The following is a 24,651-nucleotide window of genomic DNA, read 5'->3' on the forward strand; positions in this document are numbered from 1 at the left end:
AAATATAGACTTGCCGAACAGGAGGAGAGGAAGAGAAAACGATATACAAGAGGAGAGAAAAATGAAGATATCGATAATGAACAGGGTGTTCGGGAAAATTGCGGTGCGCTATAGAGAAGTATACGGCCGTCGGGAAATGCAGAATGGGAAAGAGAAAGAACAAATGTGCGAAAGGTATATTATGGTACAAGTGAAAGAGACAAGAACTGAGAAATAACGAAGTAAAGCGAAAGTGGCGAGCCATTTGCATGGTTACTAGAAACGTTTTTTTTAGTGTTCTGCTAGTGAAATCGTAACATAATGGTTTATAGAGGTGGAAGACCCAACAAATAGTAAAATTATGGTGAATTCCAAGTAACACCCTCGGTGAGACGTCGTAGACTATCGCTGTTAAGAAATCAAAGTCGTTAGATACAAACGCAAGGGACAATTCGGCGAGCAGCAATGTGAAAGCTAAGGAAAAGGCCAAATACTTATTTAGAAAAACCTCACAGGCCTCCAGAGAGGCGTTGATTGAGGGCAGGGTGAGGTACATATTAATTACACTTGAAGAGAATTCCGCTACAAAACAGCGTCAAGGAAACAATCACGCAATGTAAAAAACAAAACACGATACAGATGACACGAAAATCCATACAAAAAAGCAAAAGCAAAACTGCACAGCACAAACAAAAAAGTATTGAAAGGGTATATTCATCGCTACCTGTATTACTGACGGGTATTCAAGTACACAGTTTTGTACTTTCGTAAGATAAAGCAACAGAAACAATAACAAATACAAAGATGGCAATTGAAAGAGAGCATGGACACATCACCGGAATTTCAAATGTGTTCGAACGGTGTTTAGAAACATTAGAAACACGCGAAAAAGCCGAAAATGACGCGCCGTTGGAATTACCAGTAAGTGTATACGCGCAAGGAATTACATGCAAGAAAGTACATATTAAAGGCAAATATATATATACGGAGCTATTTACTGAGCATAAAATTGGGCACGAAATATTCATGAAACATCATGGTTTCTCGTTGTAACAACACGGCTGCTTGTAACAGTGTTTTACATTGTAACATCACTGCTCCTTGCAACCCCATCCTCGATGCAAAAGCAATGCTTTGAATGAATCTGCGAGCTTGCAGAAGCTGTACAGTGAATATAAAGTGAAAACCGGTCTTGAGCATTGCCCATATAAACATTCGTTTGGTTTTGTCACTGTTGTTCCTAGATCGCGTACCCAGGTATACATTGCAATGGATCTGCTTAGCGCAGTCGCTTTCTAATGCGGAACACTTTCATAGACCCCGCCATTTACACAGCTACACTACAAGTGTCTGCGAAAAGGCTAGCCGCAAGAAAATTGCAACACTAGCCATAGGACGGTTACATAAAACTTGTTTAACTTTTCGCTTATTCGGTTTAGGCGAAATGTTGCAGTTGCGAAGGTGAAGCAGAGCGGTACTGAAATGGCGTCTGCTTAACAGAAATCCTAAGATTGCGAGATAACAGTCTTTAAAATTTGATGTGTTGAATACACTGACGCATAGGTAACTTGTTTCCAAAAGGCGCTCCCGTTGCAGTTTGGGGCACCCGTCGTGGTTGTGCAGTGGCTGTAGCGTTCTGGAGCCGAACACGAGGTCACGGGTTTGATATAAAAAAGGCGCATATAAAGAAAGCGAAATGCAAAAAAAGAAAGGAAGGAAATACGCCAGTGTACTTACATTTACGTGCACGTCAAATATTTCCAGGCAGTCACAATTATTTTGGAGCCATCCGTGTACTGTATGCTACGTGTCTCATAGTCCCAGTTGTTGCTTTGGGACGTTGAATCGCGGTGAATAAATCAATCGGTGTTCGAGGCGATCTTAGCTCTGATGCTCATTTTAAATTTAGCTCGTGGTAAAGACCGGCATTTCAAAAGTGGTGGTAGTCCTGAGATTTCAGCAAACATGATTCCGTCACTTCTATGCATCACTTTCGTAAGTTGGCCGTGTATTCTAGAGGGCGTGAGTAAAAAGTTAATGAGTGTGCTTTAGGTAGACTGTTTATCATTGCTGTTTTTTTTTGTATTTAGCGTCAGCCCAGACACGTACTCTAGCTACAAAGGTGGCAGAGAGGCATGGATTTTAATGGTATATTTCAAGTGTACCACATAATATAGACACCTGATGTACAGGCAGCCCGTCACTACACTAACCTATGAAAGGTATATTGTCATACCTAATAAGACTTAGGCATTACAGAGCGACAGTGTGGGCACTCATGCACAGGTGCAAGATGATTCTGTGCAGTCCTGAAGGAGCTGTGTTGTGTGTGAGTGCTACTGTTAGAAGCAAATGTAAAATAAAAGGGGTTAACTTTTCTAACGAAAGCGCCTACACTGCACCCAAAATGGAACTTACATGACGAACGTAGAATATGCTATTGGTAGCACTTCTCTGTCACCCATCTACTCCACCGTGCCTTGCCGTTTGCTGCGTTGTAGTCGCTTTCATTGTGGATTGCAAACTAGCGCTTTTTTTATACCTTGTGTACAGTCATTCAGGTCAAGCATGCAGAAATATGCACAATTCTTTATTTGATCCTGCGCTTCTTTCGCACATGTCGATTATTCTTTCCGTGACAATCATTAGAATTACAAATAACGTCAGAACCTTGTGTTCGCACCCAAAAGGATAAGACCATGACTAATACTGCGCCCAACAGTACTAGTTATTTTGACTGTCGATATGGGCACTCAAGGTAACCGCGTGCAGCCGGTTATGAACGTATAGCGTTCGACGTCCTCAGTATACAAGAACACACATAAAAGAGGCGTAAACGTCCATTTGGGCCAAGAACTCGCAAATTGAATGATGCAGAATGACTGAGCTTCCACTAAATTTTTATTTTATTCAATTGTCTTTCATTAAAATTCATTGAAATTATATAGTTTGTTTGGATCCAGAACCCGGTACCCGTGGGTAGTCCCGACTACAACATGGATAAATCCAGTAGCATAACATATATCACGCAATATCTCAGCATTACAGTAATCAAACGACGAGAATCGCTATTAAACAGTATTCCGTGACTTCTTAGAACACGAAACAATTTTCTGCAGCAACCTAAGTCTATAGTGACTTGGCTTGCTATCGCTTTTGCCACTACGTTCCCATCCTCCTACCTGTAAAGAAATGAATATTACGCTATTTGGTCAACAGTTTCAATGTAGACATTCCTCCCTCTCTCTGTTTGCAAGTTTGATGGTCACGTCATCTTGCACTTTCTCAGGCCCCACATCTTCTTCGACTTCGTGCATTGGAACGCGCTGTGAAACTGCGGCATCGTTCCCGCCGCGTACAGGCAGGCGGCGTGAGCGGTCAGCCCGTCGAGGCTGTTTGGGTCCTGGGGTGCGCCCCGGGTCACGCACAGTGTCTGACAGGCGAGCTTGAAGAACACCGTGTCCGAGGCCGTGACGTGTGACTGGTCACTCGAGCCGGGCCAATGGCCGGTGGCCGCCTTCACGCTGTAGGCGACCCTGAAAGCCTGCACGCCGAGAGAGGGATCACGGAGGAGAGAATAAAAAGATTTCAAAAGCGTTATAGCGGTAAATGGGGGAGAGATGCTTTGGCATTACGTCGCACCCCTTTGAGCTCCCGGATCCGTGATTCAAACCTCATTCACCACATTGCAAAGTGTTGTTCAGCGGCTCACTCGACAATGTCCAGCCTCTTCGAGAAGTGAAGTGCCACTGATGGTGGTCTGGAGCATACTACCGTCACTTGCACTTTATATATATATATATGTATATATATTGTCACGTGGTGGTGACGTTAAGAACACAGTAGCAATACTGTGAAAGGAAAAACTAGATTTTATTGGGCGAACCTGTGCCCACAAAACAGGCTACACTTATAGCACAACGAAAGCAGCGAACACAGTCGGCGATCGTCGGAAATCTGATCTGCGGGTCAAGCGGGTCGGCTTTTATAGAGCAGTCGTCGAATGTTCCAGACTAATCGTTCGGACCCGCGTGCCTTCCACAAAGTTCTACACCATTCGCGTCAGGTGATAAAATCAGATAACATAAGTCTCGGCGACAACAGACAGCGGATAGAAGCATCGATAACTTTCCAGAAACTTCGGATACATGCAGGCGCGTCCCATGCTGTGCGATTACATTTGTTAGGTGGCGAAACGTGGTCGCCAGATAAGTACACGTGTCAATACCCCCCTCTTAAAAAGCATCGACCCGATGCTGCAAACAAACGAAGTTAATAAACAAAAGCACTCGTAGCAAAGAAAAGAACAAAAATGACGAAGTTCGTCAGCGTCCGTAAAAGGGTTTAAGGCGCACCACGTGGACCACTTCAGATCGTGCGCGGCGCCGCTGTGAATGCGAAATGCCGTCTGGCACGACCTCATAATCCAGAGCGCCAATACGTCGGATGACCTTGTAGGGTCCGAAATAGCGTCGGAGTAGCTTCTCACTGAGTCCTCGTCGGCGTATCGGGGTCCAGACCCAAACACGGTCGCCAGGCTGGTACTCGACGAAGCGTCGTCGGAGGTTGTAGTGTCGGCTGTCGGTCCTCTGCTGGCTCTTGATTCGCAGGCGGGCGAGCTGTCGGGCTTCTTCGGCGCGCTGGAGATAGCTAGCGACGTCAACATTCTCTTCGTCAGTTACGTGCGGCAGCATGGCGTCAAGCGTCGTCGTCGGGTTCCTGCCGTAGACCAGCTTGAACGGCGTGATCTGTGTTGTTTCTTGCACCGCCGTGTTGTACGCAAAGGTTACGTACATTGCTAGCATGTCGGCGAGGGTCTTGTTCAGGCGCTCCGTGAGACCATTCGTCTGCGGATGGTAGGCAGTTGTCCTCCTGTGGCTTGTCTGGCTGTACTGCAGAATGGCTTGGGTGAGCTCTGCTGTAAAAGCCGTTCCTCTGTCGGTGATGAGGACTTCTGGGGCACCATGTCGCAGCAGGATGTTTTCGACGAAAAATTTCGCCACTTCGGCTGCGCTGCCTTTTGGTAGAGCTTTAGTTTCAGCAAAGCGGGTGAGATAGTCCGTCGCCACGACGATCCACTTATTCCCGGATGTTGACATCGGAAACGGCCCCAACAAATCCATCCCAATCTGCTGGAATGGTCGGCGAGGAGGTTCGATCGGCTGTAGTAATCCAGCTGGCCTTGTCGGTGGTGTCTTGCGTCGTTGACAATCTCGGCATGTCTTGACGTAACGGGCGACGTCGGCGGTCAGACGCGGCCAGTAATACCTTTCCTGTATTCTCGACAGCGTACGGGAGAATCCGAGGTGCCCAGCGGTTGGATCGTCGTGTAGGGCGTACAGTATCTCTGGACGCAGCGCTGACGGTACAACAAGGAGGTAGCTGGCGCGGACTGGTGAGAAGTTCTTCTTCACGAGTAGGTTGTTTTGAAGCGTGAACGAAGATAATCCACGCTTAAATGCCCTAGGGACAACGTCGGTGTGCCCTTCCAAATACTCGACTAGGGCTTTTAGCTCCGGGTCCCCTCGTTGTTGTTCGGCGAAGTCTTCCGCGCTTATTATGCCAAGGAAGGTGTCGTCATCCTCGTCATCTTGCGGCGGTGGGTCAATGGGGGCGCGGGATAGGCAATCGGCATCTGAGTGTTTTCTTCCGGACTTGTATGTTACAGTGATGTCGTATTCTTGTAGTCTGAGGCTCCACCGCGCCAGCCGTCCTGAAGGGTCCTTTAAGTTAGCTAGCCAACACAACGCGTGATGATCGCTGACCACTTTGAATGGCCTGCCATAGAGGTAAGGGCGAAATTTCGCTGTAGCCCAAACGATGGCGAGGCATTCCTTTTCGGTTGTAGAATAATTGCCTTCCGCTTTTGACAACGACCGGCTAGCGTAAGCTATCACGTGTTCATGTCCATCTTTTCTCTGGACTAGGACGGCACCGAGGCCTAGGCTACTGGCGTCAGTGTGTATTTCGGTATCGGCGTGCTCGTCGAAGTGCGCAAGTACGGGCGGCGACTGCATGCGTCGTTTGAGTTCTTGAAATGCGCCGGCCTGCGGCGTTTCCCACTTGAACTCGACGTCACATTTAGTTAGCTTTGTCAGCGGCTCAGCGATGCGTGAAAAGTCCTTGACAAAGCGCCTATAGTAGGCACACATGCCAAGGAATCTGCGCACTGCCTTCTTGTCGGTTGGCTGCGGGAACTTTGCGATGGCAGCTGTCTTCTGTGGGTCGGGGCGTACTCCTGATTTGCTGATCACGTGGCCTAGGAACAAAAGCTCATCGTAAGCGAAACGGCACTTTTCCGGCTTCAGAGTGAGCCCTGATAACTTGATGGCTTCCAACACTGTCGAGAGCCGCCTAAGGTGATCGTCGAAATTTCCGGCGAAGACAACGACGTCATCCAGGTAAACAAGGCACGTCTGCCACTTCAGTCCGGCTAACACCGTGTCCATGACGCGCTGAAACGTTGCAGGCGCCGAGCACAGTCCGAATGGCATGACCTTGAACTCGTAGAGGCCGTCTGGCGTGATGAAGGCAGTCTTTTCGCGATCTCTCTCGTCGACTTCTATTTGCCAGTAGCCAGACTTGAGGTCCATCGACGAGAAGTATTTAGCGTTGCAGAGCCGATCCAATGCGTCGTCTATCCGTGGAAGGGGGTACACATCCTTCTTCGTGATCTTGTTCAGTCGACGATAATCGACGCAGAAGCGTAGGGTTCCGTCCTTTTTCTTTACCAGGACTACAGGAGAGGCCCACGGGCTTTTCGACGGCTGGATGATGTCGTCGCGCAGCATTTCGTCGACTTGTTGTCTTATAGCTTCGCGTTCTCGCGTCGAAACTCGGTAAGGGCTCTGGCGTAGTGGTCGAGCGCACTCTTCGGTTATTATGCGATGCTTTGCGACTGGTGTTTGTCGAATCCTCGATGACGTCGAAAAGCAGTCTTTGTATCGTCGAAGCAGACTTCTGAGCTGTTGCTGCTTAATCACAGGGAGACTTGGATTTATGTCGAAGTCTGGCTCGGGAACTACGGTCGTCGGGGTAGATGCAACAGAATCCGAGAGGACAAAGGCATCGCTGGTTTCCTGAATTTCCTCGATGTATGCGATCGTCGTGCCCTTGTTGATGTGCTTGAACTCCTTGCTGAAGTTTGTCAGCAACACTTTCGTGTTTCCTCCGTGGAGTCGAGCGATCCCTCTTGCGACGCAAATTTCACGGTCGAGCAGTAGATGTTGGTCGCCTTCGATGACGCCTTCTACGTCAGCGGGTGTTTCGGTGCCGACCGAAATAACGATGCTGCAGCGAGGCGGGATGCTCACTTGATCTTCGAGCACACTCAAGGCGTGGTGACTACGAGGGCTCTCCGACGGTATCGCTTGATCTTCCGACAGCGTTACTGACTGCGACTTCAGGTCGATGATTGCGCCGTGTTGGTTCAGGAAGTCCATGCCGAGAATGACGTCTCGTGAACACTGTTGCAGGATAACGAAGGTGGCAGGATAAGTCCGGTCATGAATGGTTATTCTTGCCGTGCAGATTCCAGTCGGCGTGATGAGGTGTCCTCCAGCGGTCCGAATTTGAGGGCCTTCCCATGCGGTCTTAACTTTCTTCAACTGGGCGGCGATGTGTCCACTCATTACGGAGTAATCAGCCCCTGTGTCCACTAAGGCGGTAACTGCGTGGCCGTCCAGAAGCACCTCGAGGTCGGTGGTTCTTTGTCTGGCGTTGCAGTTAGGTCTTGGCGTCGGATCACGGCTGCGTCGCGTTGACCTGTGGCTGGTATGTGACGTCGTCAGGTCGTCTTTCGTCGTCGCATTCTTTCTTTCCAGACTTCGTCGGGACGGCGGCGCGTCGTTATGTTGTCGAGGTAGTTTCTTCGGCGTCTTCGTCGGCGGCGGAGGGTCTTCGTCAGTTCGACGGACAGCAACCGCACCTCCATCGGTTGCTGCTTTTAGTTTTCCGGATATGGGCTTGCTGACCGGCCCCGGGCTGGGCCAGTGAATGGTCGGCGCTGCGGCGACAGGTAGCGGCCTGGTGATGGCGAACGCGACGGTCGTCGAGAGCTCCACTGAGTAGCCGCGAGGTAGTCAGCGATATCGCGAGGGCGTTCACCTTGCTGCGGGCGCGGAGCGTTGACGGCGAAACCTCGCAGTCCCATCTCCCGGTATGGACATCGTCGGTAGACGTGACCCGCTTCTCCGCAGTGGTAGCACAGCGGGCGGTGGTCAGGAGCGCGCCATACGTCTGTCTTCCTCGGGTAGCTGCGCTGGGCGACGGGTGGGCGTGCTGGCGGCGGGGGTGGTCGACGGAATTGCGGCGTTACAGGGCGCTGTCGCGGTCGCGGAGGAGGACCTTGACGGCGTGCGACGGCGGCGTAGGTCATCGCTTCTGGCTGGGGTTGCGGTAATTGAGGTTGCACCTCCGGAACCCCAAGCGACCGCTGAACCTCATCTTTGACGATGTCAGCGATCGAGGCCACTTGAGGCTGCGACGACGGGAAGATCTTCTGGAGCTCCTCTCGTACGACTGCCCTGATAGCCTCGCGCAGGTCGTCGGAGGCCAGCGATTGAACGCCGGCATAGTTTGTAGAGTTGGTGCGGCGGTCGAATTGCCGGTTGCGCATCTCGAGTGTCTTCTCGATGCTAGTGGCCTCGCGAAGAAACTCGTCGACGGTCTTCGGTGGGCTTCGTACCATACCGGCGAAAAGTTCCTCCTTTACACCACGCATCAGTAGCCGGACTTTCTTTTCCTCGGACATTTCCGGGTCGGCGTGGCGGAATAGGCGGCTCATTTCTTCCGTAAAGATGGTAACGTTCTCGTTTGGTAGCTGCACTCGGGCGTCCAGCATAGCTTCAGCCCTTTCCTTGCGCACGACGCTTGTAAAGGTGCGCAGGAAGCCGCTACGGAACAGGTCCCACGTTGTCAAGGTCGATTCCCTGTTCTCAAACCAAGTTCTGGCGGCGTCTTCTAAAGCGAAGTAGACATGCCGCAGCTTGTCGTCGGAGTCCCAGTTGTTGAACGTCGCGATGCGTTCGTAGGTCTCCAGCCATGATTCCGGGTCTTCAGTCGCTGCTCCATGGAAGGTTGGTGGGTCCCGAGGTTGTTGTAGGATAACGGGGGACGCTGGGGCAGCCATTGGGGTTGTTTTGACCACGATCTTCTTTGTCGACTCAGGTAGAAGTCCGTGCTCTGGGTGCAGTCCTTGAAGTCTGCGGCTAGCACGCTGGTCTTGGGCGATGTTGGTTTTGTCCTCGGGCTTCGGGCTTGGATCGCGGCTTTGCGGGGGCGTTCGGTACATGAACGCACTAGCACCTCCACCAGATGTCACGTGGTGGTGACGTTAAGAACACAGTAGCAATACTGTGAAAGGCAAAACTAGATTTTATTGGGCGAACCTGTGCCCACAAAACAGGCTACACTTATAGCACAACGAAAGCAGCGAACACAGTCGGCGATCGTCGGAAATCTGATCTGCGGGTCAAGCGGGTCGGCTTTTATAGAGCAGTCGTCGAATGTTCCAGACTAATCGTTCGGACCCGCGTGCCTTCCACAAAGTTCTACACCATTCGCGTCAGGTGATAAAATCAGATAACATAAGTCTCGGCGACAACAGACAGCGGATAGAAGCATCGATAACTTTCCAGAAACTTCGGATACATGCAGGCGCGTCCCATGCTGTGCGATTACATTTGTTAGGTGGCGAAACGTGGTCGCCAGATAAGTACACGTGTCAATATATATATATATATATATATAATCCACACATGCACGCTCTTCTAAGCCCTTCCATCTCTCCCCTACCTCAACCGCGTCACCGGCTTCCCAAACTTCACAACCATAAACTATTTTGCCATATTGACACGCGTAATGCTAAAGCGTAAAGAATTATGCAGATCCACCCCACACGTTGGAATATTAAAATCAAAGCTTTTGTCAAGCGGGTTAATGAATGCTATGAAACTTAGTACACGGCATCCTGCACCGGTGGTTTGCACTGTAGCAATTACCTGCCTCCCATTGAAGATGGGAAGACGCAGAGAACCCTACTACGTGCCCCACGTGACCGCAAATTGTGCTGTCTACGGGACATGCCCCCTTTGCTACCACATTGTATGAAGAGTCGGTACGCCGACCAGAGCACGCCGACCTTATAGATAGTAGATAAATAACCCTTTACTCCGCGCAGCGGCCGCCAGGTACTCCCTGTCGGTCCCTGCGTGGGAGACGCCCACTGCGCGCTGACGTGCGTCCTGCAGGACTTCTATTAAAGTTTTTCCAATCCAATCCCCAACAGATCGACCAAGCAGATGCATCAAACCACAAACCCTAAAGAAATAGCAGCAGAGAGCTTTGCCATATTAGAAATCGTGCTCTTCGTCATGTATATATGTTGCGATTAGAATTTTCGGACAATATTAATGCGAAATCATGATACGGCTCAGGAAGCAGAAAATCCGGTGGTCTGGCCGGAGCAGGTAGAAAAAATCACGTGGTCACAGCCAATCAATGGGAGGCGCGCGCCGCGTGGGCAGCTGGGTTCCTCGAAGCACCTCTGGATGGCGCTCACCTCCGTGCATACGAGGCAGAGGCGGCGCCGGCCGGGCGGGGGAAAGAAAAACGAACCAGAAAGCTCGCCTTCACGCATAGCGTTCGCCGCAAGCGCTTCCCGGTAAGGTTACGGTTGCATTAGGTGCAGATGCCGGGAAGCGGCAACTGTGTGGCCCGTCCACATATCACTGGCGCATATCACGACTGGCGCATGGCGCTGCCAGCCGGTGCGGTCATATCGGTGAGTTCTGTCGTGCGCTGGCATGAACGAACCTTCGACTTTCACTTCTCTGTCAGTAGCTGCGCTGCGTGTTTGTACGGCCACGCAAGTACGCGAACGAGGCCGCGGTGTCATCGGAGAGATCTCGCCAATAATTTCGCATTCATCCACGTAGTGATACCTAAGCGCCCTTGAATTCTTCTCTTTCTTCTATGACTGTGTAATTCTGTAGAAAACAAGGCCAGCAGGCAGGAGGACTGTAAGGATGCAGTAAAAAACAGTGCTACCTTGAATGTGAGCTATCGGCAACAGCACCAATGTAGCCACGGTCAGGAATGACATGCAAGGCTCCTAAAGAAAGCTTTGCTTTAAATTGTCGAAGAAACCATATAATGCTGGAAGGCGATTCAACCTCCAGTTGAAGTCAGTGAAAGACAATGTCTCCTTGAGCAAGTTACACATATCCGGAACATCACACTCACCACTGGACCCAGGGGCACATATCTAGCAGCGCATGTCGATCGGTCGACATTTCTTAAGCTGTTCTATCTCCGGCATCGACCCAAATATAGCCTAGACACACGATACGGAAAAATGGCAATTCGCTAAGAAATAACTCTACTTTAAAGAGAATGATTGTAAGTGTATAAGCGAATAGCCGAACGCTTTTTTTAAGTTAGTCGCTTTATGAAAGGAATGAAACACTATTCTCCATTCAGCAAGTCGTTCGCAGCACTGTCAAAGCTGCAGAAATGCTTAGCCAAGAGGAACGCCGAATGCTCCTCGAGATGTGTTCGTCGGCGCTTCGTTGTCTCCGCAGCAGCTGCTGAATTCGCGGGATACCATGTGCGCGCGCTAAGCTCCTAACATGTCTAGTATTGCTGTACGCTATCATAAACCAACCAATTGCGAATTCTCTAATCCTGTAATTATTACAGCCAGCTGCGCCGTAAACCACATTTCGCCGCTGCACGGGGATGTTGCTTGCGTACACCGTGTATCTTCGGCAGCGTTGGGAACGACCTGTAAGGTGGAGGCGTATATTAATGCGGATTGATTTGTCTCTTTCGTCTGTTTTCGTAGTAGGTCGTCGAGGGGTGGCCGAATTGGGGGGAGCGACGTCGAGGAAACGCGCCAAGGTTAATTTATGCGTGGCTCTGCTATCGCAAACACGGAAAATCAGCGGAGCTGGGGGAAGGCCAGTAAAGTAGTGCCAAGCCGCACACAAGGCACGCGAGCGTCGGCAACGCGTCCTGATGGCGTCCGCCAACGGCGTCTACTATGGCGTCCGTGATTCCCGTAGTCAACGCCGTAGCAGACGCCGCGGTTGTCTCCACTCTGTACGGAGTGGCGAGTGAGAAGGACATCGCGGCACCCTAGCAGCCGCCGAGAAAGAACGCCCCTCCTTCTTCGCCTGACCCCCCTGCCTCGCTCCACAGCAGAGGGCACGCATCTGGGTCGCGTTCCTCGGCAGCGTGCGTGCCGCTCCTTCTCCCCCGCTAGCTGCACCCACCGTCGCCGCCTCACTATGCTTCACTCTGCTTTCACTCTATCGAAGCTCTCTCTTCTCCAGCTCGGCGAAGCTGCGGACGCAAAGAGAAACCCAGCGAGGTTCTAACAGCCCCACTGTAAAAGGCGCTAGCTCTCGAGTGACTCCCCAGTTAGTAAGATGCGCGAAGGGGGAAAGTGGAGGGGGACGTTGTTGCAAAGAGAAAATTTCCCTAAGCGTTTTCGATGCGAAAGCGTCCATTGGCCCATTGAGCGAAACAGCCGGCGGCGTCTGCAGCAGCGAAACTTCTCAGTGGCTGCGACACCACGTTGCGCGCGCGCCCCGCGTGTTCGTGAGGCTTGCTCGGGCTTGCTGGCTCAGGCCTCGACGGAGCAGAGCTGGCGAAAGGGAACACATCCTGCCGTGGTATTGCGTGAAAGGAGAGGGCATCGCCGCGACGCCACGTCACGTCACCGCCGCTCTCGAAAACCTGTGTTGTACGCGCGTTCCTTGTTCACACAAGCTCTCCTCCGCGTTCAAAGTGCATCTTGGTAAGGCCAAGTCAAAATGCGCCAAGCGTCTCAACAAACTCGCTTGCCCGCGAAGAGTTCATAACTCGAAGGACCACTCATCGAATATCAATTGGACATTAATGCTTTTTTACAGCACTCATAAGAAGTGCTTAGGTGTCCTCGAATTTTTTCCCCACCAATACTCTATAGATCTCTTGCTTATCTCGATTGCTGACCGGTAGGAAAGCTGGTAGCGACATCTTGCAACGCTTTGTCCAACTACACATCACTTGAAGCATTTATGTCTTGCACAAGTGTTCTCGTGCAATATCATCATAAAAGGCGTGTACTTTAATGGTTATGGCTTCACCAGCGCTTTATATACACCATCAGTTAAGTATTATATCGTAGAAACTGGTGCTCTATAGTTAAACTCGGCGTCATAAGATGTCTCTACCGGCGTTCTTGCTGCCCCCTATACACCCCGCGAAAACTGGTATTCCGTTAATGGTAATCACTTTGGTGACAAACTAAAGGTTTCGCTCAGGAGCTCATATCTAAAAACATGCGATGGAAACAGAGAAGTCGTTTTTCTCGACAACCCGCACAGCTAATTTTATGGAGATTGTTGCGTTTAAAAGATCATTTAAACATATCGTGGCTTCTGGAAGTGGCTTTAATTTAAGCCCTAAATAGTTTTAACAAAAAAGTTGGAAATTACAAACTAAAAAAGAAAATCATCGAGTAGCAAGTTTCAGCTCTGTAATTCAGTAAATTATTGACATATCAAAATTGTGTAAACTGAACCTATTACGACATGACAAGAATAGCAAACTTGTGAATAATCTGCTGCTCTACAGTATGCCACTAATGTTTGAGCAAGAGGTCAGAATCATACGCAAGGCATAAACACATATACCAAGCTTTTTTTCCGCTTCAGGTCCTCTGCCAGATGAAGTTTACAATAACGTGATATCTGTTGTTGGTGCACAGTGATCACTTTGGAAACTTCGTGCTTTTTTTTTTCTTTTGGACACTGATTTTCGACAGTTCTTGTAGAAAAAAAATGTAAGGTCCTCAGTGAAAATTGCGCTGCCTGCAGTTCCTCGAATGTGACGTTTCCTCTCAAGTGCATTAAATTTCATGGAAACCGGTCCAGCGGTTCCCTCACGCAAGCACGTCTGCGTTTTGCCTCTGGAGGGAAGTCCAAGTCAACCCCGGGCTAAAGCTTGCTCGTAATGCACAACACCTCTGTTGTGACAGTTTGACGTTCGCGGCAGCATGCACTTCATTATAGACAGGACCTGAGGCGCAACAACACACACGAAAAAAAAAAAGCAGACAGGACCATACGTTCTTTCTGTTCTCTTTTTGTATGTGTGTGTGCTCAAGATCCGCCTGTCATGAACATAAACCCACTACAATCGTACCCGACATTCTGCTGGGCATTACCTCAGCCGTGCTGAATACGTCGTGGAAGCGGTCTTCGCTTAGCTTATCGTGGAAGCGCGAAGACAGCTTCGCGTAGCAATCTCGGGCGGTGAGCATCTTCTCGGTCGTCAACTTCTTCCACGTGCCGTCGAGCGCAACGCGAAAGAACTTCCGGGCCAGGACCGTTCCTCCGAGCGCGTAGTTGACGTAGTCCTCTTTCATCTGGAGGTAGTAGAGGGGCGGCAGGCCGAACATGTGTGGAACCACGACCACCTTTGAAGGGGAGTCCACCACAAGCTCGGTGCCCTGAGCGACAAGATGCGTACGCTGTGCCTGAGCTTGCACACCCATCTTTACTACACTGTTAATCTCGTTTCCCCAGTACATTACGCGAAGCGGAACATATGCATGGTGAAAGTGTACCGCTTACTATGTGGAGCCTTTGTGAAACAAGCGTTCTTAAGCGCCAGTTTTTTCCGCCGGTTTGGCTTCCGGCCCCTGCCCCTGTACATCACTGTCTTTGTTGTTCCACAAATAAAAGTTTCACTATGCGGGACATCCTAATCTTTTTCAACATAGGTTTCGCCACGTAAGTGTAACATATTGTCAGAAATGTCCCACCTCCTTATTGGAGCTTCTGCGGCACAAGATTAAGCATTTTAATTACACTTTTAAACTCGCTCAGCAAACCTTCCAGTTAGATGTGAAAATATCCGTGTTATTCACTTACGTAGATGCAACATAGGACATATAATCACGAAATATAGCGAACGGCGTATAAACGCAATATTTTTACCGTTTCTCAATTCACGTGACAATAGAAACGAGGAACTGCATTCCAATGAAGCAGTCACTGATACAGGAATTATTCCACATGCCTGTACTCATTATCATCTGGTAAATTGTTCCGCGCATCTGTAACTCGAGATATGTAATATATGGGACATTTTCCCACATACTAATTACAAGTGCGTAAAAGAATATTCCAGTTGAAATGTACTAATAAGTGTGCAACTGTGAGGAACAAGAGGGATTATTTCGCTGGGGCATAATTCAAAGGAATTCCGGATCAAGCTACAGAACAGGTATTCGGCTTTCCCTCAGGAAGAGGACCTTATTGTTGCAGCAATGAACGACAATTTTATGGGCATGATTAAGGAGTGTGCAATAGAAGTCGGTTGTACTTTCGCTAGAGAGGATACCAGTAAGCTATCGCAGGAGACGGTAAAATATGATCAAGAAACGCCAATGTATGAAAGCCTCTAACCCTACAGCTAGAATAGAACTGGCAGAACTTTCCAAGTTAATCAACAAGCGTAAGACAGCTGACATAAGGAAGTATATTATGGATAGAATTGAACATGCTCTCAGGAACGGAGGATGCCTAAAAGCAGTGAAGAACAAACTAGGAATAGGCAAGAATCAGATGTATGTGTTAAGAGACAAAGCCGGCAATACCATTACTAATATGGCCGAGAGAGTTCAAGTGTCTGAGGAGTTCTATAGAGATTTATACAGTTCCAGTCGCACAAACGATGATAATGGAAGGGAGAACAGTCTAGAGGAATTTGAAATCCCACAAGTAACGCCGGAAGACGTAAAGAAAACCATGGGAGCTACGCAAAGGGGGAAGGCAGCTGGGGAGTATGAGGTAACAGCAGATTTGTTGAAAGATGGTGGGCAGGTTGTTCTAGAAAAACTGGACACCCTGTATACGCAATGCCTCATGACCTCGAGCGTATCGGAATCTTGGAAGAATGCTAACATAATCCTAATCCATAAGAAACGGGACGCCAATGACTTGGAAAATTATAGACCGATCAGCTTACTGTCCGTTGCCTACAAAGTATTTACTAAGGTAATTGCAAATAGAATCAGGAACACCTTAGACTTCCGTCAACCAAAGGACCGGGCAGGATTCCGCAAAGGCTACCCAATAATTGACCATATTCACACTATCAATTAGGTGATAAAGAAATGTGCGGAATATAACCAACCCTGATATATAGCTTTCATTGATTACGAGAAAGCGTTTGATTCAGTCGAAACCTCAGCAGTCATGGAGGCTTTATGGAATCATGGTGTAGACGACCCGTATCTAAAAATACTGAAAGATATCTATAGCGGCTCCACAGCCACTGTAGTCCTCCATAAAGAAAGCAACAAAATCCCAATAAAGAAAGGCGTGAGGCGGGGAGATACGATCTCTCCAATGCTGTTCACAGCGTGTTTACAGGAGGTATTCAGAGACCTTGATTGGGAAGAATTGTGGATAAAAGCTAATGGAGAATACCTTAGTAACTTGCGATTCGCTGATGATATTGCCTTGCTTAGTAGCTCAGGGGACCAATTGCAGTGTATGCTCACTGACCTGGAGAGGCAAAGCAGAAGAGTTGGTCTAAAAATTAATCTGCAGAAAGCTAAAGTAATGTTTAACAGTCTCGGAAGAGAACAGCAATTTACAATGGGTAGCGAGGCACTGGAAGTGGTAAGGGAATACATCTACTTAGGGCAGGTAGTGACCGTGGATCCGCATCATGAGACTGAAATAATCAGAAGAATAAGAATGGGCTGGGGTGCATTTGGCAGGCATTCTCAGATCATGAACGGCAGGTTGCCATTATCGCTCAAGAGAAACGTGTATAATAGCTGTCTTACCAGTGCTCGTGTACGGGGTAGAAGCCTGGAGGCTTACAAAAGGGGTTCTACTTAAATTGAGGACGACGCAACGAGCTATGGAAAAAAGAATGATGGGTGTAAAGTTAAGGGATAAGAAAAGAGCAGATTGGGTGAGGGAACAAACGCGTGTTAACGAGATCTTAGTTGAAATCAAGAAAGCTATGCCAATAAAGTGCACGGGTGTGTAGAAAAACGGCAGCGCTCCCAACCACAAGTCATCTGCAACAAAGCGGGGCTGCTGGACACATATGTAAGGGGGGGGGGGGGGAAATGCGCACGTGCTCTACGTTCCTTTACTCTATCTCCGTTTCTCACTCTACTTTAAGGAGAAAAAAGAAAGGAAAACATGGGTTTTAGGTACCACTTCCAAAAATTTTGAAAAGCAGGTTATTTAACGCAACAGGATCACTCCCTATTAAGAGTTCATCATCATCATCATCATCATCATCATCATCAGCCTGGTTATGCCCACAGCAAGGCAAAGGCCTCTCCCATACGTCTCCAACTACCCCGGTCATGTACTAATTGTGGCCATGTCGTCCCTGCAAACTTCTTAATCTCATCCGCCCACCTAACTTTCTGCCGCCCTCTGCTACGCTTTCCTTCCCTTGGAATCCATTCCGTAACTCTTAATGACCATCGGTTATCTTTCCTCCTCATTACGTGTCCTGCCCATGCCCCTTTCTCTTTCTTGATTTCAACTAAGATATCATTAACTCGCGTTCGTTCCCTCACCCAATCTGCTCTTTTCTTATCCCTTAACGTTACACCTATCATTCTTCTTTCCATAGCTCGTTGCGTCACACTATAGTCGTTGCACTATCAGATAGCCAAATAAAATTATCACTAATAACTGACGTGACGTCACCAAGGTTGTCACCCAAGGATGCTCTCTACTAACCTGCCGGTATGCATATCAAACCAAATGGCTTTCAAAGAGTAACAGCTCATTATCACAAAGTCGAATGATGTGATCTCTGGTGATCCGCGTGACGTCACCGTAGTTCTCACCCACGCATGCACTGTCCCGAACAATTCGAGTAAGGTACAATGCTAGAGAACAGGCGAATCTAGAGGCGCAATCCATATTATCAGGGTGACTGATATGACGTCACCTTGAAGAATACTTAGCTAGCACTCTCCAGTAAGCGTGGCATTGATACGAAATAAGTTATTTTAAAGGGCGAGATATACGCGTTTATTCAAACTTTTTTCTTAGAAATGAATTCATCATGATAGAACCATTGCTCTAATATGACCAGCAACCGTTTTATGCTAGCGACCTCATAACAAAAGATCATAGCATAGACCAACACTTTGATGATTGCCGCGCGTTAGTCAAATATAAGTGTAAAATTGAACACAGGCTGGATCTCGGATGCATGGCATTGAGTGCGCATTCTTTTCTCACAAAACATAAGTACGGGCTACAAGAAGGACAACCTGCAAAATAGCGTCGTGATGTGTTCAATATGACATCTCGGTCGACACCAGATGTACAAAAATGCGGTGAGACCTCCTGAACGAAAAGATGCAATTTATTCGATGCGGTATTTGATTTCACCAGACACCAGGGAACTTTCTGAATAGGTTTGTAGAAACAAATCGAGAATGACTACATGTCCTCCTCTCTGAGCGCAGCCTGAACAAAAGCTGTGCCTGTCGAATGCCGCCCAATCCACGCGTTGAACAAGTGGCATTGCGTCTTGTACAGCATTCACAAGCAACGAGCGCTTGTGCTCCTTTTGCGTGACTCCTTGTGGAGTCACCAGCACTGCGTCACAACGCCCACTGAGATACTGTTTAACTTGAAATTTGAACTTGGAGAAAACTTCCTCAATTGGATGAGGCAAAGGACTTATGGCGACAGGCGCTTAATAATATGGTTCGAGGTGACCATATTTGCCTGTTTTGCACCCTTGTGAGCGGGAGCGTTGTCGAAAATAAAGACGACCTCTGTATCCGGTTCCTCAGAGTCAACTTGGGCAGAAAGGTTGGCAAAAAGTCACTGGTTGGCAAAAGTCAAACGGCCAGCGCAGCAGGCCGTTTGCCGACATGCAGGCGATGATGTTGATGTTCGCGCCTTCCGTTGAAGTCGTCGTCTGGAGCGTTGCCATGCCCTTTCTTGTGCGGCCGAATTTTCGTGAGCACCATACATTGCGATTTGTTTCGTTGATTTAAAAGCGGCAAAGCCGGGGCCTACTGGTTTGTAACCATTGCGCGAACTCTTTTCGCTTGCTCTTCACGTCGCAGCGGTTGCGGTCTGCCGGCGTCTGGGTCGCTAATTTTACGGAATAGCTGTGTAAGTAATGATAGGTGTAACGTTAAGGGATAAGAAAAGAGCAGATTGGGTGAGGGAACAAACGCGAGTTAATGACATCTTAGTTGAAGTCAAGAAAAAGAAAAGGGCATGGGCAGGACATTAAATGAGGAGGAAAGAAAACCGATGGTCATTAAGGGTTACGGACTGGATTCCAAGAGAAGGGAAGCGTAGCAGGTGGCGGCAGAAAGTTATGTGGGCGGAGGAGATTAAGAAGTTTGCAGGGACAACATGGCCACAATTAGTACATGACCCGGGTAGTTTGAGAAGTATGGCAGGGGAGACTTTGCCCTACAGTGGGCGTAACCAGGCTGGTGATGATGATCATGATGGTGATGTGTAGGTCGAGGAGGCGGTAACTGAACTGCTGAACTGGCGCTGATTGTGAGGGCAAGTATTTCTTTTGTGAGGCCAGGATATCCAGGATTCAGCGAAAGACAATTAACGTTCCCTAGCTATAAGGCAACCTTACACCGTGGTAGTTTGGTTGCACGTACCTCTAAATAATCGAGGATATTTTTCGAGAGGGGCCTTATCAGTACGACGCAGTCCTTGGCAATGTACCCGTAGACCTTGACGCGGTTGTAGATGAAGTCGTCCTTGCTGAGCTCGATCGATCCATCGTAGCGACTGCATCGCAGCTTATGCGCGTCAAGCTGCGGCGCGTCCATGCCTACCAGGCCGTACGATCGAAACTTCTGCTCGACCTTCGCCTGGTCCGTGTCGGCCATCCAATCCGTGTAGCTATATAACCGGGGAACAAAACAAAAAAAGTATTTGAAATATTTATGCAAATCCAACACTCATTCTGCATTGTGAAATCGAAGCTTTCGTTAAGCGGTGGTTTAATGAAAACTCTACACAAAATTTCACAGTCGGCAACACGTTTTGCAGCTTAGCAGTTACGCGCCTGTCCTTCGAGTCAACAAGAGGCGATAACCTCCTCCTACTTCTCCCTCCACCCCAAAATGGCTATACTGGTTTTAGTCAGAACAGTTAGGTGCTGCTGGTTTTTCCCTGCTTGATTCTGTGCAGGGTAACCCTGGGAATGGTATTTAGCGCCACAGCTCACGGCCATGGCAGTAGATGTCAAACATCCTATCAACTCAAGGCTCAACGCAGTGCGCAAGCATTTTGGGTGTAGGTAACCGGTCAATAAACTCACTGGTGCTGCAACCGAAGGCATTAGAACTTCCAGATTCGATACCCTGTGGTATACGTACATTAACACCCCTGAAAATGTATGGGAAAATGGTTCCGTGGTAGTTCAGTTGGTACGATAATCGCATGCGTAATGCGAAGGCGTGGTGTCGCATCCCACCTTCAGCCAGTTGTCTTTTCTTACACTTTCATTTCCATTTATTGGCACTTCATTTGATTGAATGAGGAACTTCAGATAAGTTCCCCTATGCTTTCCTTCGTTTCATTATTTGTTGGCTTCTTATGGTATGACTAAATTCATAGATGTAAAACTGCATTTGGTTCTATACACACACACACACACACACGCACACACACACACACGCACACACACGCACACACACACACACACGCACACACACGCACACACGCACACACGCACACACACACACGCACACACACACACACACACACACGCACACACGCACACGCACACACACACACATATATATATATATATATATATATATATATCAGTGCACGCGGGAAAGGAATAATCTAAAACAAATACAAATACGCAGGATCTCTACCTCGCATCTGCAGTGCGTGTTCCAGTTCAGCTGTTAAAACTTGCTTTAGCCATGAACCAACGACCTCGGTCAAGCACCCGACATTTCATCTCCTTATACAGAAGTTCCATCAAGTGCAAAATGTTTTCAAATATTTTCCATTTAACTGGTGGAAGCTATTTTTATATAGACACAATGGTGTAATGACCAATGTCCTACTTGATGAAACTTACCTGGAACTATTTGAAGGCTGACACACAATAACGATGCCAGGAAACATGAACGAATGATTAACAGACGCACAAAGACATTTCATCCCCTTAGGTACCACATAGGGAAAGGAACATTCTGTTGCAGAAATGTTCCCTTGTATTGGGAACCTACGTGTTGTGAGGCAGTGCATTGTGGTAGCTGGGCATTCACGTACGTATCCAGACTCGAGGTGATAGACTTGAAGTACGCCTTCACGAACTCTTCGGCATGTGCGCCCATCCCCAGGAAGGCGCTGAGAATCTCGACCCATGCTCTGCTGAATGCCTTCCGCGTCGCACCGTGGCAGATGGCGTGCACCTTGGCCGGACCGGCGTCTTTAGCGGGGAGCGCGAAGTCGTATCTAAGAACCTCGGCTGCTATCAGTGCGAGCGAGTAGATGGGGCCAACCACCGGGTTCGAGTCATGAAGCGCAGCGCTCAGGTCGTCGCAAATCACCTGCAACATTCAGAAGACACCTGTCATGCGTACAAAAGGGAACTCCCAGAACACTTCCGGTTAATGCCCTAGAACAACGCCAGTTACCATATCGTATAATTATATAGAACTAACTATTCAGCTGGTACAATCTATGCTGTGCAGCTGAAACGTTCGGCAAGGGAGATTTAGTGACAAGTACAAAACGCAACAATGGGAATGAACTGCAACAAATGTTTGAGGGCATTAGCAGAAAAAGTGTAAGAGGAGGATTGAAGATTAAAACACAGAAGACAAAAATAAAGTTCAGTAGCCTGGCAAGGGAACGACAATTCATGGTCGCCAGTCAGCCTCTGGAGTCAGCACAAGAGTAAGTTACCTAGGTCAATTACTCACAGGGGACCCAGATCATGAGACGCCCATTTACAGAATAAACATGGATTCGAGTTCATAAGAGAGGCATTTCCAAATCCTGACTGGAAGTTTACTACTGTCGTTAAATAAAAACTGTACAAGTATTGCATTCTACTAGTGCTAGCATATGGACAGAAACTAAGTAGTTAACGAAGAACCTCGAGAACACGGCTGAATAAGGCTAAATAAGGAGCCGGCCGCGCTCCGAAAGGTCGCGTTTTAAATTAGATTTTGGTCGGAGTTGTCCTTCACTTTAATTCAGTGATTTATCTTACTTTATTTTCTTGATCTATGCCACGGGCATTAAGATAACGATAACGCTGATGACGGTGACGCTCACTGCGATGACGACGACGGTAGCGATGGAATCGATGATGGCGATCAAAACTGGCCACCCTACCTTCATCGACGACGCATGCATCATAGTCTGCGCGGTCAGCTTCTCCGACTCTCCCGGGACCGCCTGCAGCGCCTTCAACCACGCTGCGCCTTCAAAGGTGTCGCAGGTCAACTTGCCGAGAGCAGTGGGGTGGCCGTCATGAGATTCGCCGCTTTCGGAGGTCGCGGTGGTCCTATTGAGGTCGAGCTCGACCACACGACTCGTGGTTGCCTCCGTGGAGGCGTTCGCGTCGATGGCCTTGAGGACGCTGCGCAGGTACGCGGTGGCGCGGTCTTGGCTGCCGCTGTCCACGACAGCGCGACCTGAGACGCGCGTCACGAAAGCCCAGCCCCTCTCGATGGACCACGTGGGCGGGGAGTCCAGATGCTCCGTCATTTCGATCAGGAAGAAGCTGTGCAGCTTAAACCTGACCGAGTAACCGACCAGGTCGTTGAATATGGCGCCCCTGTCACGCGTCTCGAGCCATGTCTTGACGGTTATGTTCATGTGCTGCGAAGGAAGCGGCGAATGGTGGTTGCGTTCGCCGGACAGTGCTGCATCTCCGGTGTCACAGAGAACAAATGAAGACGCGAGGAAGTAGACGGGACGAACAAAAGCGCCGAGTCTCAACTCAAGCATCATACAAAAATAGACAGGACATACAAACACATTCTCATTTAGCCAGTAGTTACTATTTTGCAATTACCCACTGGGGTCTTTAATGCTAGAGTAGTAATAGCAGGAGTAGTCGTAGTAGTATTGTAATATTGTAGAAACCGAATTATAGGCGAATGCCTATTTCTTCACTCAAGTCAAGGCGCCCCCTTTTGTTAAATGAAAACGAGATACGAGGGAAAACTCGTGGCTCAGCAATGACTTTATAATGGCTGCAAATGTCAATTTTCTTTCTCGGTACCTATGTCGATTTTTGCTTTTAGCTCCAAAGAAGGCTTTTGAGGGTGCCTATTCCGTTTCGAAAGCACATCCAGTCGTTATTTCTACGATAATTCGCAGTATGGCAGACTGTGTTGCTAAGCTAACAGCAACGCATCTATTTTGTGTGACCTAGAAAATAAGCGTTTGCCCAGTCGATGTTGGTTAAACATTTTCATGGCGTCATACCATCTGCCTGACACTGGCTAGTAGTGCGAAGGAAAAGGGTCACGAAATGTGTCCTTCTTCGGCAGTGGACACGCAATTTGTTGTTACACTGCAGGAGGGATATAAGACGGAAAGCCGCAGTATTTCGAGAGAAGTGTAGTGCAGCTTGGAAAGAATGTTGACTGCAGAGTACCCGGCGTGTGCGTTAGGTGGAAGGATGCAGAGTCCAATGGAAGCATTGTCGACTGCAGTGACGCGGGCCCTTTTTTCGGCACATCGGCTCATTTCCGATTGTATACAGAGAACCAACCGAAGGCAGCTGATCTCAAGCAATACATTCGGCCCCTCAGCTTGTGTTCCCCCGTTATTTTAGTTGAATTAGCGCACCCAAGGAGGTAGATGCATCTTTACTGTAACATGTGATAAAAAGAGTGACACGGTGCGAATAGTCGCAGCAACATAAAAAAAAAAACGTTTAAGGAAAAGTCATTGTGATCAGTTGACAAATAGTGACAGAGCTAACGCGTCACAAGACATGTTTAATGCATCATATGTGTGTTTACCAGCTGTCGACAAACATATGCACAGTATTGTAGCTTTTACGGAAAAAATTTCGGAGTTTCCTGCAGGCGAACAATCAAGAATTCCAGAGTGCGTCAAGCCGTCACACATATGGAAATGCATTAGAGCTCTATTCAGTTCCGTGGTTGTTGAGCGCTGACACTAAGCCTACAAAAGCTCATGCTGAGGATAACAGGCACACTCTTGAACCCAAAACCGTAGAGATCATATTCATCTCTTACTATCACACATTTTATAGTTTCCTATGTTCCTTTTTTTAATTGAACATATCTTAACAAGCGATTTTATCTTCTCACATCGACCATTTAGCAGCTTTCCTGGCGAACATGCGGGTCATTGTACCTCCAACACTTGATGCGCCAATGGGAGCAGGAAAGCTTGGCTATATATACAATGACTGCTTGTTGTGTCAAGAGCTTGTTGGCTGCAGTGTGCGTTTTACGCACAAAAAAAAGAGGCCTCTTGCGTGCCCTCCAAGACCCTGTTAAGTGGTGGCTTGCATAAAACGGTCCTGCCATTCAGACCTCACAAATGAACCCTACGTCAGTTTTCTCACCATAAAAATGGGCTGCACATATTCTATACACAAAACAAGTGGGGGCTCGCG

The 24,651-nt window shown here is 48.4% G+C and overlaps 1 protein-coding gene across 1 annotated transcript; it reads right to left on the bottom strand.

Moving 5' to 3' along the window:
- Positions 1–2,888: 2,888 nt before the first annotated feature.
- LOC129387967 (uncharacterized) lies at positions 2,889–19,907 on the bottom strand. The gene is made up of 3 exons (XM_055077851.1): positions 19,670–19,907; positions 14,195–14,479; positions 2,889–3,523 (listed from the first exon to the last, which is right to left on the bottom strand). The coding sequence occupies exons 1-3, from the start codon at positions 19,901–19,903 to the stop codon at positions 3,245–3,247; spliced, it is 798 nt and encodes a 265-aa protein (XP_054933826.1). The 5' UTR covers positions 19,904–19,907; the 3' UTR covers positions 2,889–3,244.
- Positions 19,908–24,651: the final 4,744 nt, after the last annotated feature.

Source organism: Dermacentor andersoni, chromosome 10 (assembly GCF_023375885.2).
Source record: "Dermacentor andersoni chromosome 10, qqDerAnde1_hic_scaffold, whole genome shotgun sequence".
Lineage (NCBI taxonomy): Eukaryota > Metazoa > Arthropoda > Arachnida > Ixodida > Ixodidae > Dermacentor > Dermacentor andersoni.